The 15,429-nt window shown below is 39.2% G+C and overlaps 1 protein-coding gene across 2 annotated transcripts in view; it reads right to left on the bottom strand.

Annotated features, from left to right (window-relative positions):
* Positions 1–15,429, bottom strand: part of LRIG3 (leucine rich repeats and immunoglobulin like domains 3) — a 60,156-nt gene that overhangs the window by 15,379 nt on the left and 29,348 nt on the right. Inside the window, exons 4-10 of one of the 2 annotated variants that reach the window (XM_049883736.1) lie at positions 7,475–7,606; positions 5,890–6,033; positions 4,719–4,862; positions 4,260–4,403; positions 3,525–3,668; positions 2,488–2,568; positions 1,322–1,393 (exon numbers count right to left, since the gene is read on the bottom strand). In XM_049883736.1, coding sequence (XP_049739693.1) covers positions 1,322–1,393; positions 2,488–2,568; positions 3,525–3,668; positions 4,260–4,403; positions 4,719–4,862; positions 5,890–6,033; positions 7,475–7,606 — 861 coding nt within the window. The remainder of the gene's footprint in view (positions 1–1,321; positions 1,394–2,487; positions 2,569–3,524; positions 3,669–4,259; positions 4,404–4,718; positions 4,863–5,889; positions 6,034–7,474; positions 7,607–15,429) is intronic. The other variant, XM_049883737.1, reaches the window with a different exon arrangement.

Raw genomic sequence — 15,429 nt, forward strand, 5'->3', positions numbered from 1 at the left:
TGACTGTAAATCAAATGTGTATTTTAAATTGTTACTTCTTTTGTCCAACTTGATAGATTAGATTAAGGATTAGATCCGATTAGATTAGTTAACACATTAAAAATTCTGACTGTAAAGATTCTTTAATAGAGTAGACATATTCTACATTACTTTCATACTTTTACTGTACAGACGTAAAGTATATGTTGCTGTTGTTAGGTACTGTTAAGTCAGTTCCAACTCGTGGTGATTCTACGTACAACTGAATGAAACACTGCCCAGTCCTGCTCCATTCTCACAATTGTTGCTATGTTTGAGCCTAGTGCTGCAGTCACTGTGACAATCCATCTCATTGAGGGTCTTCCTCTTTCTTGCTGACCCTCTATTTTACCAAGCATGATGTTCTTTTTCAGGGACTAGTCCCTCCTGATAACATGTCCAAAGTACGTGAGATGAAGTCTCGTCATCCTCACTTCTAAGGAGCATCCTGGCTGCACTTCTTTCAAGACAGATTTGTTTGTCCTTCTGGCAGTCCATACACCCATGGTTATATGCCGATGGTTGATTTAATTAGTCAAAACATGGTACTCGTGTAGACTCTGACTCCTATCAAGGTTGGCTAGCTTTGCTCTCCTAGTGACTGAGAGTTCCTGAGTCCCTAAACGCCAATTCAGAAATGTGCGCAGGATTTACCGGGGGTGAGGGTGCAGATTTGCAGGCAAGAGACAGTGTAACGCAGGACACTGAGAAAGCGCCCAGGCTGTCCAATGGAATCAATGAACCCCCAGAACATCTGCTTCTTAAGTTACAAATAAGGATAATAATAGTTATTAAAAAGTTTGGTTGTGTTTTTTTTTTTTTTTTGGTGAGGCTTAAATGAGACAATATATATACCAGGCATAATGCCTGGTACATTGTGGGTGCACAATAAATGGTAGTTTTGGTTTTTATTTTAATTAAATATATCCCCACTAAAGGAAAACAACCAAAAGTGAGCCCAATAATGGTATGTAGCAATGTCCATAAATGCAAAAGAAAACATGACTGTATGCTTCCAAAGACAGATGGAGACATGATAGGTAAATCTGTAAATATTATTTACGGTACCGAGAGGACGCTAACAGAATTACATTCTACTTTTTTATCTTTCATGAGGCATAAATTGATAACCATCTTAGACTATCTTAAAAAAAAAAAAAAAACTCCCCTGCCCCATAGGGTTTCCAAGGAGCGGCTGGTGGATTCAAACTGCCGACCTTTTTGGTTAGCAGCTGTAGCTCTTAACCACTGCACTACCAGGGCTCCAGAATATCTTTGGGGTGATTAAATTCCAGCTACTTACAGGTGTTCTAATGCATCCAAACCAGTGAAGGCTTTTTTGGTAATAGATCTAATCCGGTTTCCCTGGAGTATTCTGAAAAAAATTACATTGGAACAGTTAAAAAAAAAATCATTTGTAGGGGAGGTGCTCTCACGAAAAGAACCACTTTTTAAATCATCTGTGAACAATTCTAGTTTCTTCAAATTAACTACATATCCTGTGAAAATGTGTCCATGTCATCTATTTCAGTAATATAGTTCACCATGATTTTCAAAGTATACAAGAGAGAGCTTAGCAAAAACAGGTATTTCATAAATATTACTCTGATGGTTCGGTTAAGGTAGTGATCTTTCAAAGTCTTTTTAGGAATAGGTAGGAACTTTATTCCAAATAAATTACCCCAGAACTTCAATAAATACAACTGAAAATAGTGGAACGTTTCTCCTCACCCTTCCTCCCCAGGGGTGCCTTTATCTTCCACAGGGCTCTAGGGCTATATGGAACTCAATTTGAGAACCACTGGCTTAAGAAACATAGTTTAGTCATTTGCAAGGTCCTATTATGGTTTTTATTATGGTTAGATAAAAGTATCTTTTATCCTGTATTATCTGGAACCTACTACAGTGTTACTGGTGGATACTGGATCACCTCATTTAAAAATTCCTTTGAGTAGAAAGCAATGTAGAGGGTTTCAAAACGCTGACATTAGTAAGTGTACTAAATTTTATACAATGATCACCCCCAAAAGTCTACCTAAACCAAAACCCACCGGTGTCAAGTCGATTTCGACTCATAGCAACCCTACAGGACAGAGTAGAACTGCCCCACAGAGTTTCCATGGAGTGCCTGGTGGATTCAAACTGCCGACCTTTCAGTTAGCAGCCACAGTGCTTAACCACTACACCACCAGGGTTTCCCCAAAAGTCTAAGCACTCAAAATAATCTAAAATTATTATCCAGATATTAAAATAAGGTACACAACATAAAATGTTGAATAGAACTCTTTTACCCAATGAAGAAAAATCCCATCTTGCATAATAGCACTCATTCTGGAAAACAATGGGTAGCAACCAGATTATGCAACTATTTCTAAACTCTTTAAGATGTCAAACTGTGGAAATGACTTCAGCTAAGACACATGTTTTAGGTCAAAGAATGAGCCAAATTAGAAGACAAATCATACTCACAGCCGTCTCAGTTTGTCAAGCCCAGAGAAAGCACCATTCATGTCTTCAATAGTCCAGGAAATTTCATTGTTCTTCAGATCCCTAAGTAAAAAAAAAAGCTATGCTACTGCATCTAGTACCAGGTACTTACAAAAGATATGAGCATTCTCTCTAAAGCTATGATCGGAAGTCTAAGACCACTACTTAGGTAGGAGGTGATGTGTAATAAATTCGTCTTCATTTCCCCTATCATCTCTGCCTCTTTCAAAACAATGGAAAACGTTGTATCTCCCTGATATACCTTTAAAGTATAAAACACAGCATTTTAAGTGTCTGCCCAAACTCAGGACAGTTGTCCAATATAGGGGCTCGGGCCCTATTAATTTCTCTATCGAGATGACTAAATTCTGAAGGATTTACATAGTCTGAAAAATACATTAAACTTTCAACCGCTGTTCCAACCACACAAGGAGGTGCTTGCCAAAGCATACAGCGTGTCTTTCAATTCTGTAATGCTTCAAAGAGTGAATGAAGCAAAAGTTTCTGACAGGGCAAAAATCAAAAGCCCACTGCACAACATTAAATTAACATTTGAGAGATTTTTCAAAGGTCAATTAATTCAACTGTCTCTTCTTTCTCTTAGGACAGAGGCCAGGTCCCAGCTGTAACTGGCATTATCACCAGGCTTCTTCCTTTGCTGGCCTTTGTATACCCTCTCCCTTTTGGGGAATTTTTAATCTGCATTATATCAAGAAAAATTAGGGAATCTCAAATTGTTTCCCTCTGAAAAAAGAAAAGCCGTTACTAAATTCCTGGAGATCCTGATAGGGCACACGGTAATTACCAAAACAATCTGATCACTGTCCTTTTTAATTCTTTTAAGAATCACGTATGGATGAAATCGGCCTATTTTAATCAAACTGATCTGGGAAAGATTAAGACGCTACTTCTGAGGCTCTACACATTTCCTTCACAACAAAAGAAATATGCTTGGAGAGAAGCAGGCACATTTAGGAGCCAATTAGGTCCATGTACAGAGAGCAAAACGTGTAACTCACAAAGTCTTTAAACTGGAAAGGCCCCGGAAGGCACAATCAGCAATGTAGCTGACTTGGTTGTTTCCGACGAGCAGTGTATTTAGTAAGCTCAGGCCAAGGAAGCTTGAATCATCCAACCTCGATAAGTGATTGAAAGCCAGGTCCCTGCAAAGAAAAAACAAAAACAAATAAGAGTTTCAATTTTTCAATTCAACACAATGATTCGTTTTCCAAAAAACCCAGGTAATATAAAACCCAAAGCAAACCCAGTGCCGTCGAGTAGATTCCGACTCAGAGAGACCCTATAGGACAGAGTAGAACTGCCCCATAGAGTTTCCAAGTAGCGCCTGGCGGATTCGAGCTGCCAACCTTTCGGTTAGCAGCCGTAGCACTTAACCATTACGCCACCAGGGTTTTCCAGGTAATATGGGCAACTACAATGATCCTTATTTAAAACTCTGCTTTCTTAAGAATGCTGAGGTTGACATTATTTCTAATTCGAGTAATTAAAACAAAACACATTCTCTTTATCTGAACACGACCAGCGTTCCTTTAGACAATGTGCCACAGAACTGAAATGGCAGAGTTGGCATCAACGTATCACAACAAAAATATGACTATGGTGCATGTGGGAGCAACAAAAAAAGCTGTCACCTTGGAAACTTTGTTATGAAAATTTCACAGATCAATGGTAAGAAGCGCATGCTCTGGCATGATCCCTGCTCTCAAACCTGAAGAGAATAAAAGGCTACTCACAGCTCGCTGAGTTTCTGGCAGAACTCCCAGGCATCAGGACTGATCCTGTTGATGGCATTTTGGCTGAGATGAAGTTCCTGCAGCATCAGCAAGCCATAAAGCCAGCCTTTGGTAATCTCTGTGAGGTTGTTATGGTCCAGCTGCCTATGTTTACAATAGGAACCAACAGTAGGATCAAAAGTTTATTATCTCGTCTCTTCAAAGGGGACATATGATTACAGCATATTACATATTCCTATTGTTACCAGACGTTTAGCTTTTATTCTATGAAAATATCAGCAAAAGATACTATGTGTTTCTAAATCCTCAATCACCATGACCCCCCCAAAAAATTAAATTCTAAATACTATTATAAATTATGAGATTTTCACACAGGCTTTCAAACCAGAGTTACTGCATGTTCCCTGAGCATTCTATAATCATACCAACTAAGTGGGAATTGGGATAACCAACACTTACAAGATTTCCATGTTGCTCAGCCCCCAAAAAGCTCCATCCATTAGTTTTGTTACTCCATTTCTTTGCATTTTCAGGGACTTCAGAGCACCAAGCCCTTGGAATGTGAGTCCATCTACATTTTTAATCTTGTTTCGGTTCAGTTCACTGCATTGGATATTACAGTTAAACAGTTTATAAGATAAATTCTGGAGGTAGTAATAAAACGTGACACGGCTACAACATAGGTAAACCAGTCAACGTTAAATTATATAGAATGTTTTAAATTTCTAAACATTTTCATTGGGAAAAATTTTGGTTTCCTAGCAGTGAGTAAATTTCCTTCTGAAATGTGAGGTTTATTTTGGGAAAAATAAAATACAGATATTCGACTGCAGTTTAATTTCTAATCTAGTGCCCACTCAGTATAGAAGTAAACTGATTAGCACTTGTTTTAAATGATCTAGAACGAGAACACTGAATTTTACATTAAAACATGAGCTCTTTTCAGGAACACAGCCATCAAGTTTATCCTGTTCCATCTGCTTACAAAAGCTGGCTTTTATTTTTCATGATTCTTTTTATGTTTGTTTTTTCCTTAAGATGGAACCTTAAAGTGTAAACCCTGGTTGCACATTGGTAACATCTGGGGAGTTTTAAAAATTACTGGAGCCGGGATCCTAAACTCAGAGGCTCTAATATAACTGGTCGAGGGTGTGGCCTGGGCACTGGGATTTTTAAAAGCTCCCCAAGTGTCTGTAATGGGCAGCCAAGTTGAAAACCACTATTGCAGGAACCTGTTCACAGATCACTCTCCCATTATTAACGAGACGGTGCTTTACAGCCACTTAAGCTATCAGAGCCTCCTGGAGTTGTCAGTATTATTCTCGTAAACCACAGCTGTTGAGAGTCCCCATAACTTCTTCAGTGCCACAATGATGCCTTTGTAAGGAGGGTGTTCAATGATTACACTGTGCACTCTTTCAGTAACAACCTAACGTGTCTTGTCAGGCAGGAGCTTGCACCCGGTGACTTTTAAAATTCTTTCCAATTCAGAGATTCTACAACTCTAGTTCTCAAAGCAAAGGCAGCTACATCCTTCCTTCTAACCTCCTTTTGCTACACTGTGATTTTTAGGGGACACTGAGGGCTTATAAGAGGTGAGGAAATAATATGTAAGAAGCATTTTACTCACAGGTGCTGCAGTTGGGGAAGTTTAAACATCTTGGGTGGGATAGTTGAGAGTCGGTTCCTGTTCAGCTTCAACACCAAGAGTGTGTTGGCCAAATTGTCAAAACAACCAGGTTCCATGGATGTGACCCGGTTGCTGTTGATATACCTGTTGAAAGTGTGAAGATAAGCTCCTTCTTTCTGATTTCTTTGGGAAGGTATCTGTATCGTAAAGAATCTCCAGACAACCTAACCATCATTTTCAACAATTGACATTTAATTACTATTTAGGACCTAGAGACCAATATTTAAAAAAAAAAAAAAAAAAAATCCATTTACACCAAGTTGATTCCAGCTCATGGCGACCCTACAGGGCAGAGTAGAACTGCACCACTGGGTTTCCAAGGAGCAGTGGTAGATTCAAACTGCCAACCTTTTGGTTAGCAACCAAGCTCTTAACCAGTGCACTATCAGGGTGATTAATACATACTGCCAGGGAGTTACTGGAGTATCTGAAGATTACAAAAAAATTGTCAGAGCTATTTACCTACTTTTTATGAAATCTATTTATTAATAAACCACAGCAGCAGTTGAATTTTAATTATTTTTTTAAAAAGAAGTGCTTGTTACCCCATATAGTTTTCCTAGCATTTACAGGACATTAATTTTTATAATCTAAGAGTATAGAATAGAACGAACATTGTGGTTATTTGGGCTTACGGCAGGCAAATTACAAGCCAATGAAAATGTTACATTTTGGATCCACCAGCGGTAAAACAGGCTGTTTATTCCATCTTAAAGTTTGTGTTTTAATTACAACACCATATTTTCATTCTGGTTTTTGTTGTTAGGTTCTGTCAAGTTAGCTCCGATTCATAGCGAAAGATGTATTGATAAGGGATATAAAATTAAAATAGGCATCTGACTTGAAGTAAAAATGGCTCAACTAATGCTATGGCCCACTGTAACCTTCCACACAGATTCAAACCCTGCTGCTTGGGAATCAACCTCATCATTAAGGAAAGCCTTCCTTGGGGTCAGGGGTCTGTAACCAAAATCGCTTTGTGTTAAATTTCCCCAGGATATCTTATGTTCTGGGTGAGGTAATGTTTATTAACAACCTGTCCTGACAGTATCATCGTGCCATCGTCATGCCGTTGTTTTGTGACAGTCATGAGATCCCATCTCAACCATATATCTTGTAATTATGTGTTTTAGCAAATCAACGTATTCCAGTTGTATTAGTGTAACCAGAAATGTTAAAAAACACACTTTACTCTCTTGCACTTTTGACTGACCTCAATCACTGTAAACCAATCAGAATTATCGAGCTTTGTAGTTCCTCCTATGGTACTATAACTAGATATGGGTTTTCCTGAGATTCAGACCTTGAGGCTTTCACGTTCCCCCATTCGAATGGTACCTTGGCTTCAATAAATCTCTCTGACTTACTTTAACAAAGGTGGAGAGTCTTTTCTCTACAGTGGTATAAAAAAGGAAACACTGCCCAGTCCTGTGCCATCCTCGAAAGCATTGATATGTTTGAGTCCATTGTTGCAGTCAATACTTTCATATTTAAAAAAAAAAAAGTTAAAGAAAACTTCACTTACAGATACTTGAGTTGTAGGGATGGAAATGCCACTTTAAGTGCTGAAATATTATTGCCGCTCAGGTCCAAAGTTTCGAGGGACTGGAATTGTTTCAGATGTTCAGGCACTGTTTCAATAATTCTGTTTCCAGCCCTGGAGTTTAAGGATAGCACAGGTAACAGGGTTAACGGTACAACAATTTGAAAGCAGAAAACTATTTTCTATTTCCAACTTGTTCCTTGGAAATATGAAAAACTGGCATTTCTGAAGAGAATTTTCAAATGTTAAACAGCAATACCATGGACCCTTCCATTTTGCATTAAATAAAACCAGTTGCCATCGAGTTGATTCTGACGCATGGCAACCCATGTGTGTTCAGAGCAGAACTGTGCTCCGTAGTTTTCACTGGCTGATTTTTCTGAAGTAAATCAGCCTTTCTTCAGACATCCTCCAGTGGACTTGAACCTGCAAGGTACTGGTTAATGACCTGTAATAATGTTTTGTTTGTAGTAAGCCAAAACCACAAAACCCACTGCCATCGAGTTGATTCCGACTCATAGCGACCCTATGGGACAGAATAGAACTGCCCCATAGGGTTTCCAACGAGTGGCTGGTGGGTTTGAACTGCTGAATTTTTGGTTAGTAGCCGAGGTCTTAACCATGATGCCACCATGGCTCCTTCGTTTATAATAGTTTTTTTCAATATTCAAAGCCCTGAAGCATGTCCACTGGTTTTAAAGACTATGACAGTATGTTGAAAGTTGCCATTTCTTAAAGGAAAAGGGCTCTCTCAAGGCACCTGTATTATGCAAGTCTCTCGGTGGTGCGCGTTGACTGCACCACCGAGAGACTTGCATAATACAGTAACTCATAATTTTAGAACATATGAAAAACATTCCTATCTAGGTCCAGGGTAGAAGTATAATAGCTATGGTCATCTAAGTGATATGCACTTAAAGAGAATGGTCTGATTTTTCATTGTTTTTGTTGGTGGTCCTTCTTCCTTCTCATCTTATTAAGCGATATGTGAACACTGAGCTGGCACGTTAGGCACTCATGTTATTTCCCTATTTTTTCTTCTTGATTTCTAACCTATTTCTAATTCTCTTTTTGGAAAGAAGTCACAATACCAGTGCCTTGAGAGAGCCCTTTTCCTTTAAGAAATGGCAACTTTCAACATACTGTCATAGTCTTTAAAACCAGTGGACATGCTTCAGGGCTTTGAATATTGAAAAAACTATTATAAACGAAGAAGCCGTGGTGGCATCATGGTTAAGACCTCGGCTACTAACCAAAAATTCAGCAGTTCAAACCCACCAGCCACTCGTTGGAAACCCTATGGGGCAGTTCTATTCTGTCCCATAGGGTCGCTATGAGTTGGAATCAACTCGATGGCAGTGGGTTTTGTGGTTTTGGCTTACTACAGACAAAACATTATTACAGAAGAAATAATTCCTGGGAGTAATTAGATTAGATTAATGTATTTTTATTAGAAGTCTTAAATGCTTTAAAGACCAGACTGTACAGTCCAACATGGCAGCCACTAGCCTCATGTGGCTATTTAAATTAATTAAAATTAAATACAATTTAATATTCAGTTCCATGATCAAACCAGCCAAATTTCAAGAGCTCAGTACCCACATGGGACTCGTGGCTAACACACTGGACAGAGACATACAGAACATTTCCGCCACCTTGGAAAATTCTATTGGTTCGGCATTATGCTAGACTATAAAGAAGAAAAAAAAGAGGCCAAGTCAAAGCACTTAAAAAGTCATCAATACAACAGCTCTCAAGGGAAAATTCAACTTTAAATGACAATGTTCCTAGAAAACAGGAACCAAACAGATATGGAAGCCATGTTAATTGAAACTTTGGTTGAAATTAGGTCAGGTAACTTGGTCTTTTAAGACCATCATTTTACAGGTGAAAATAATATACCAAGGCAGAAAGACTGCAAAGATAACATCTACCTAAAAATCACAGAGAAGTAGTCTCTTCACAACCTGAGGAAAAATGAAACAGTCTGAGACCCCTAAGCAGAATGCTCTATGCTATACAAGTCACCCGCTCCTCAAATGTCAGTGTGTCATACTGTGGTGACTTGTGTGTTGCTGTGATGCTGGGAGCTATGCTACCAGTACTTCAAATACATGCAGGGTCAACCACGGTGGACAGGGTTCGTTGGAGCTTCCAGACTAAGACAGACTAGGGAGAAGATCTGATGATCTACTTCTGAAAAACTGGCCAGTGAAAACCAAATGATTAGCAGTGGAACATCATTGGCTATAGTGACGGAAGATGAGCCCCTCAGCTTGGAAGGCACTCAAAATAAGACTAGCAAAGAGCTGCCTTCTCAAAACAGACTTGACCTTAGTGATGTGGATGGAGTAAAGCTTTCAGGACTTCCATCTGCTGATGTGGCACAACTCAAAATGAAAGAAACAGCTGCAACCATCCATTAATGACAGGAATGTGGAATGTAAGAAGTTTGAATCTAGGAAAATTAAAAGCTGTCAAAAGTGAAAAGGAATGCAAAAAGATCAATATCCCAGGCATCAGTGAGCTGAAATGGACTAGCATTGGCCATTTTGATTAGACAATCATATAGTCTACTATGCCGGGAATAACAAAGAGGAATTGCATCACATTCACTGTTAAAAAGAATACTTCAAGATCTATCCTGAAATATAACGCTGTAAATGACAGGATAATAAGCTATACGCCTACAAGGAAGACCACTTAATATGACTATAATTCAAATTTATGCACCAACCGCTAATGCCAGAGATGAAGAAACTGAAGATGTTTACCAACTTCTGCAGTCTGAAATTGATCAAATATGCAATCATGATGCACTGATAATTACTGGGATTGGAATGCGAAGTCAGAAACAAAGAAGAAGGATCAGTAGTTGGAAAACATGGCTTTGGTGACAGAAATGATGCCAGAAATTGCATAATAGAATTTTGCAAGTTCAGCGACTTCACTGCAAATACATTTTTTTCAACAACATAAATGGCAATTATAGAATTATACAGAAATCGAATCCAATAATCTGTGGAAAGAAGCAATGGAGAAGCTCAACATCATCAGTGAGAACAAGGCCAGCGGCTGACTGCAGAACAGACCATCAATTGATCACATGCAAGTTCAAGTTGAAGCTAAAGAAAATTAAAACAAGTCCATGAGAGCCAAAGTACAACTCTGTGCATATCCCATCTGAATTTAGAGAACATCTCAAACACAGGTTTGACAAACTGAACACTAATAACTGCAGACCAGACAAGCTGTGGAATGATACAAAGGACATCACACATGAAGAAAGAAAAATGACATTAAAAAGATAAGAAAGAAAGAAAAGACAAAAGGTGAAGTCAGAATAGGCTCTGAGGCTTGCTTTTGAATGTAATGTATGCAAACACCTGAAGTTAGAAAATCAAAGAGAAGAACACACTCGGCATTTCTCAAGCTGAAAGAGCTGAATAAAAAATTCATGTCTTGCAATAGTTAAGGATTCTAAGGGCAAAATATTGAACAACACAGGAAGCATCAAAAGAAGATGGAAGGAATACACAGAGTAACTGTACCAGAAAGAACTGGTCGATGTTCAACCATTTCAGGAGGTACCATATGATCAAGAACCGATGGTACCGAAGAAAGAAGTCCAAGCTGCGCTGAGGGCACTGGCAAAAAAACAAGGCTCCAGGAATTGAAGGAATACCAATTGAAATTTTTCAACAAATGGACGCAGAGCTGGAAGTGCTCATTCATACACCCTAAGAAATCTGGAAGACAGCTATCTCTGGCCAGCAGCTGGAAGAGACACATATCTGTTCCCATTCCAAATTTCCAGAATGTGGAAATTATTGAACGATATCATTAATATTACACACAAGTAAAACTCTGAAGATAATTCAAAAATGTCTGCAGTAGGGCATACACAGGGAACTGCCAAAAATTCAAGCTGGTTTCAGAAGAGGATGTGGAATGAGGGATATCATTGCTGATGTCAGATGGACCGCGGTTGAGAGCAGAGAATACCAGAAAGATGTTTATCTGTGTTTAACTGACTATGCAAAATCATTCGACTGTGCGGATCATAACAAATTATGGATAACACTGTGAAGAATAGGAATTCCAGAATGCTTAACTGTGTGTATGTGGAACATGTACATAGACCAAGAGGACCCAGCCTTTTGAACAGAACAAGAGGATGCTATGCAAGAAAGACAGGCATCAGGGTTATATCCTTCCACCATACTTATTTAATCTGTATGCTGAGCAAATAATCCAAGAAGATGGATTATATGAAGAAGAATGCAGCATCAGGATTTGATGAAGACTCAATTAACCACCTGTGATATACAGATGACACAACCTTGCTTGAAAGTGAAGAGGACTTGAAGCATTTATTGATGAAGATCAAAGACCACAGCCTTCAGTATGGATTACACCTCAACATAAAGAAAACAAAAATCTCATAACTGGACCGATAAACAACATATTGATAAATGGAAAGAATACTGAAGTTGTCAAGGATTTCATTTTACTTGGATCCACAATCAATGCCAAAAGTAGCAGTCGAGAAATCAAACGATGTGTTGCAATGGGCGCATCTGCTGCAAAAGATCTCTGTAAAGTGTTAAAAAGCAAAAATGTCACTTTGAGAGCTAAAGCGTTCCTGACCCAAGCCATGGTATTTTCAATTACCTCGTACCCATGTGAAAGCCAGACAGAAAATAAGGAAGACCGAAAGAGAGCTAATGCATCTGAATTATGGTGCTGGCAAAGAGTACTGAATATATACCATCCACTGCCAGAAGGATGAACAAAACTGCCTTGGAAGATGTACAGACAGAATGTTCCATAGAAGGGAGGATGGCAATACTTTGTCTTAAGTACTTTGAACATGTTATCAGGAGGGACCAGTCCCTGGAGAAGGACATCATAGTTGGCCAAGTAGAGCGTCAGTAAAAAAGGGGGAGACCCTCAAGGAGATGAATTGACACAGTAGTTGCAACAACAGGCTCAAACCAGGTCTTCAAACAGATTCGTTCTTATTTGAACTCCTGCTGAGAATTTTTGTTTCCAGCTCAGACATACTGAATCAGAATCTATATTTTAACAAAATCCCCAGGTGATTCTTATGTATAACTTCCTGAGAAGTTGTTAAAAATGCAAATTCTCAGCAAGGAACTTGTTACAAAATGCAAATTCCCAGCAGGGGTTTGAACCAGAGGAAACTGGTTGGAAGCCCCAGCGAAAATACAGCAAGGATTGTGAGGCTAGTGCAGGACCAGGCAGTGTTTTGTTCTGTTGCACACAGAGTTGCCATGACTCAGATCCAACTCGAAGACACCTAAGGACAACGAGAAGTTGCACAATGGTTTTTCTACACGTAGTCTGCCATTAAGCTTCATTTAACAAGAAAAATACATAGTTCTTACTAATAATTGCATTTCTACAGGGTTTTGAGTTTATTAAGCTTTGCCACATGACCACAACTGACAGACCTCACGCCATCTCAGAAGGTATACAAGACCAATGCTGAATCCCTGAGTTGGTTGCACCTCTTATACATTTTCATAAAATCCTATGCTTTGAACTGATATAGCACTTGTAGACTGGTCTTCTCCACCATACTGCAACCTCCATAGAAGCAGGCACTCTGTCTATTGATCTGTCTTTACCGGAATGTGTACAGAATCCAATAATTTTGAGTACACATTAGACGCCAAACCTATGGAGCATTTTTCATATATTATGCCACTTAATCATACTATTTCTAGGATGTTAATATTATAAATAATTTTAAATTAGGAAACTAGGGCTTTTAATCTGGCAAGTTCAAGCACTCCCAAGTCACCTCAGAGAGTAAGTGTGGACTGGCTTGAAGATATTTTTGTAATAAACTTCTTATACAGAAAAGTACCTCCAGAAGACCTACTACTTCCCACCCTGCAGAAATGCTGAACTTTCTGCTTCGAACTAACATGGCTCACTGAGTTATCGTCTTGCCAACAAAGCATGTCCCAGAACAGAGGCCCTATTACTCTGTGCTTGCATCTGAGGGAGATGAGAGAAATAAACTGGGGTTTGCATGTCCTCAGCATTCACCTAAGTAGAAGGCAGACTTCCTGAAAATGTGCAAGTGCTAGGTGCTTTTTTCTCCACAAGAAAGAGAATCGTAACAGGGTGAGGGGGAACAACTTGTACCATTTGTATATTTAAACAACAACAAACTAACAAAACTTCTCAGAATACTGTTAAAACCCTCTATATGCCACTTTTAATGAGGCAGGGATGGCTCAGTGATAGGACTCCAGCCTTCCATGTGGGAGACCTCGGTTCAATTCCCGGCCATGCCTGTCATGAGCAGCTACCGCTTGTCTGTCAGTGGAAGCTTGTGTGTTGCTATGATGCTGAGGAGGTTTCAGCAGATCTTCCAGACTAAGACAGACTAGGAAGAAGGGTCTAGTGACCTGTTTCCAAAAATCAGCCACTGAAAACCCTATGGAGCACAACAGTTCAATCGACACTGATCATGGGGATGGCACAGGACTGGGCAGTGTTTCATTCCATTGTGCATAGGCTGCCACGAGTTGGGGGCCTACTTGATGGCAGCTAACAACAACAACATGTCACTTTTAAGGACTGTGGGGGACTGTCATTTTTTATCTTTAAAATCTAAGTTATCAAACAATCTTAGCTTTTTTTAGGAAGTAATCCTATAGAAGAGAACAAGAATAGGCTACACAATGCCCTAAGACCCCACCTTTGTCTGTGATAAAGTTAAAAAAAAAAAAAAAAAAAGAAGGATTAGCAGTCCCAAGTACAAGGCATGAAAATCAAGCCCCTCAAATTCTCATAAAGTCTTACTGACTTTGTTTGGAGTCAAGTCAGCCATGACCTCTGATTGTGACCATTTCCCACATCTGGATTCACCAGTGAATAAACTCCTTGATCTAGCTGTGAGGTACAGAGTAATGCAAGTGAGACAATTAGTCAATTTCTAGGCCCCGGAGATGGATTCAGTCCAAGAGACAAACCACAGGCCTTGGGGTCAGGGTGTGTGGGTTAAAGAAAACCACACTTTGGGGGACAAAAAAAATCTCTTAAATACATAACCCAAATGTTTGCATTACCAGGATGTCCTCCCACAAACAGTGCAGTAACCGTGAAGTGCCCCTCTCGCTCCATCTCCCACCCCTGTCCCCAACCACTACCTCCCAGCAAACCCTGCATCTGGTTTTGGCCCCCAGGACGTCTGAGACTCATACAGCTATACTTGCATTTAACGACGAAAAGAAAATGCTTAGCTATAGACTTTTGCAATAAATGGAACAAATTAGCTTTTCATGGGAACGGAGGGGGAGACCCACAGGTGTCTATCACATTGGTCAAATAAGGCTACATGTTAGATAACAGGCCCTACAATCTCTGGTTTATATGTTCGTTTGTTTATAAGGTAATTATGAACAAGGTATTAAAACTGCCAATTACTTGAGTGACGAATAAAATTTTCCTTGCAGTAAAAGTATGCTCCAGCCAAAGCCAGCAATTTCCTGAGCTGCACACCTTCTAAATTGCAGTGTGAAAGTGCTCAGTTATAGACGGAGCGTGGACAGTGCCGTCTTTGTTAGCCCTGCTTCCCAGCACAAAAATCCCTTACAACTGCCAGGATAATAGGTCCTGTATCACACCGTTTTAAATCTGTCCTAATGGAACCAAATTAAACCCAAATACTAGTTTCATGTTAGCTCTCAGACTAACTGGCAAATAACCACCTGATATGTACCAGTTTTAAAAACAAAACAACTTGCTTTATATCATGAAAGAGGTTAAAAAAATAAATAATAAAAAAAAAGATAACTACGTTAAAAAAAAAAACCTAAATTAAAAAATCATCTGATTACCTAAAACTCTCAAAAACTTATTTCATGGAGTGGATCACAAACAGGCACTTCCAGAAG

The sequence above is a fragment of the Elephas maximus genome, chromosome 4, assembly GCF_024166365.1.
Source record: "Elephas maximus indicus isolate mEleMax1 chromosome 4, mEleMax1 primary haplotype, whole genome shotgun sequence".
Lineage (NCBI taxonomy): Eukaryota > Metazoa > Chordata > Mammalia > Proboscidea > Elephantidae > Elephas > Elephas maximus.